We start from the raw sequence: 2,668 nt of genomic DNA, 5'->3' as shown, positions 1-2,668 counted from the left end.
TCGAGCAGCCATGCCGCTCTTCCACATCCAGCACTGGCATGACCGAGTTCAGTGGAGCTCCAACCCTGGGTCCCCCTACCGAGCCCCCTGCTGACTGCCTTCCGCCTGCTCCTCCAGGCTCCAGGCCCTCCATCAGGACTCTCGGGCATGGGCCTCCAAGCCGGTTTCTTCCTCTTGGCATCCCAGGCTTCACAGAAGCCCTGCAAAGAAGAAAAGTGGTGGCCAACCCCTCCTCTGGGATCAAGCGGGCAGGCTGGAGGGCTGAGTACGGTGAAGGCTGGGTCACGGCCAGCACTGGGGCTTGAGGTCAATGACTGCATTTCCCTTTAATCATCAAGGAAGTGGGGTTCAAAACCAAAGTAGAGGGTTAGGGGGGAAGTGATGGGGTTGGGAAGAAGGTCAAGTTCAGAGAAATTATCAGAGAAGGATCAGGTTTAGGATTAGAGTAAAAATCAGGGAAGTATTAGGATGAGGTTTCAGGTCAAAATCCAGAAGTTACAGTCAGGGTCACACTAGGATTGGTATAATTAGGGGTCATGGTCGACATTCTCATGGAGACTGGATTGAGATCCAAGGTCCAAGTTCAAAACAGCCTAAGCCTGAGAGTCAGAGTCCAGGTCAGATTGGGTTGGGGTTGAGGGTTCAGGGTGAAGGCCAAAAGGAATTAGCTGATCAGAGTAGGGGTGAGGTCAGACCAGGGTCAGGGTCCACAGCATGCAGGAGCCCGGCGAGGCCCTGGCGAGGGGTCCTGGCTGGACTGGGGCCCCGCACCTCGTACTCCTGCTTGAAGCCATAGCCCTCGGCCGTCTTCATCTGGTTGATGTGCTGCAGGAGGTCGGCCACACGCACCGCAGGATGCAGCTGGCCCGTGTGATATGGGGAGCCCTTCCGGCCACAGGGACGCCGCGGTGAGCCCCCCAGCAAGCTGCTGGCCTCAGTGACCCCGGCACTGCGCTGGTCTCCTGCAGTCAGAGAGAGGAAAGGGGGTTCCTGACGCACACAGCGTCCCAGACGGACTCGGGGTGGGGGAGGGGTGCATGGCCAACATGGAGGTTGTTCCCCGGGGCCAAGCAGCCTGGCTGGGCCCACCCGGTGCGCCCCTGGGCGAGTCCCTTCCCTTCTGCATCTGTTTTTCCATCTGTAACATGAGCAGGTTGGGCCACGTGCTCTCTGGGGGCCCTTCCGGCCCAGCCCTTCTGGCCCTGCTGCAATCCTGGGGTCCCCTGACTCCATCCTGTCGTTCCCCAGCCTGGACCACCCCCTGTGACTTCACCGCACTGCCTGCAGGGGGCAGCGCTCAGCAGAGCCCAAGAGAGCCCCTCCCTTTCCAGAGAACAATCTGGAGCAATTGGCAACTCCTAGTAATTACCCCCATTCAAAGACAAGCAAATCCCGAAATTAGCTGCTGCCACCACCCCCTCCACAGATTAACGGGAGGCACCTGAATAGCAGCATTTCTCCTGTGCAAGCATTTCCATTGTCAGCCTGTGCGGCAGCCTCAGCCAATTGGGGAACAGGTCAGAGGTTCCCAGTGACACACACACACACACACACACACACACACACACACACACACACAGGGAAAACTATCCCCTCCCTCCAGGCCCACCTGCTCCCTGCTCTTCTGGTCAGCATCCCCAAGGACATCCCACCCTGGTCCCCCAGATCAGGCCCTGGGATGGGGCAAAGTGCCCCACTCAGTCACACCAGCCTCTGGACACTCACTCATGCAATCGTAGGACTCAGCTTACGTTGTTTTTCTTTTCAGGAATCACAGTCCTGAGCTGCCTGTTGTCCAAGGCCTGAAAACAGTTTTTCATATATTTTATGCTGTTTTTAGTTCCTTACAGTGGGAAGGAAGGAAGCCACCTGTTACCCCATCATGACCAGAAGCCCCACTGAGGTCGGAAAGAAGTGACTTGCCCAATACAGTGTCTCAGAGTTTCTTCCAGAGAACATTAGTTATACAAGATGATGCGGGGGTGGTCTATCTACAAAAGAAACAAAATGAATACACGTTCTGTTTACAAAAAATGAATTTGGAAAATTCTGCTTTAAACAAAATTAAACAGGTCTGTTCCCTGCAGGACATTTCAGGACTTTGAACACACTAATGCCCATTGTGAATCTCCATGAGGAGAATCAAAGTAGCCACACTTCCCAAATTTCTTTTATCAGGGAGGGTTTTTTTTGGTTTCACAAAACATCTCTAGAGAAACCGTGTGATGCGGTGATGAAGAGGGGAGACTCTGGATTAAGACCTGCTTGAGTTTGAATCCCAGTTCTGCCCCTTCCTGGCTGTGTGTTCTTAGGAAGGTTACTAGACCTCTCCAGACACAGTTTTCACACGTGCCGGATGAGGAGAAAATCATTACTATCCAATAGAAGTATTGTGATCATTAAATGAGACGAGGCATGAGAAATGCCCAGTCCATTGTTGGCACATGGTGAATGCCCACAGACAGCCCACAGAATTCACTGTAGAGTCAGATCTCCCCTGAGTCCCCAAAGCTGGGGGCAGCTTCTTGAGGAAAGAAGAAGCCAATAAGAGTGGGGCTTGCCCTGACTTTCATCTGCCTTTAGTGGGAGAGTTTGGCCCAGGATGTGAAAAGTGGCATTGGCGGAGAGAGGCGGTTTAGCCGACACATAAAATGTGCGCTCAAATTTC

At 53.7% G+C, this 2,668-nt stretch overlaps 1 protein-coding gene across 1 annotated transcript; it reads right to left on the bottom strand.

Moving 5' to 3' along the window:
- Positions 1–307: 307 nt before the first annotated feature.
- Positions 308–1,900, bottom strand: LOC112812377 (receptor-type tyrosine-protein phosphatase U-like). The gene is made up of 2 exons (XM_025857180.2): positions 1,726–1,900; positions 308–962 (listed from the first exon to the last, which is right to left on the bottom strand). The coding sequence occupies exons 1-2, from the start codon at positions 1,727–1,729 to the stop codon at positions 673–675; spliced, it is 294 nt and encodes a 97-aa protein (XP_025712965.1). The 5' UTR covers positions 1,730–1,900; the 3' UTR covers positions 308–672.
- Positions 1,901–2,668: the final 768 nt, after the last annotated feature.

Source organism: Callorhinus ursinus, unplaced genomic scaffold (genome assembly GCF_003265705.2).
Source record: "Callorhinus ursinus isolate GAN/ISIS: 27379988/994484 unplaced genomic scaffold, GSC_fseal_2.0 scaffold18, whole genome shotgun sequence".
NCBI classification, from domain to species: domain Eukaryota; kingdom Metazoa; phylum Chordata; class Mammalia; order Carnivora; family Otariidae; genus Callorhinus; species Callorhinus ursinus.
The sequence above is the reverse complement of the archived record's forward strand: the minus strand, read 5'-3'. Positions and strand labels throughout refer to the sequence as shown.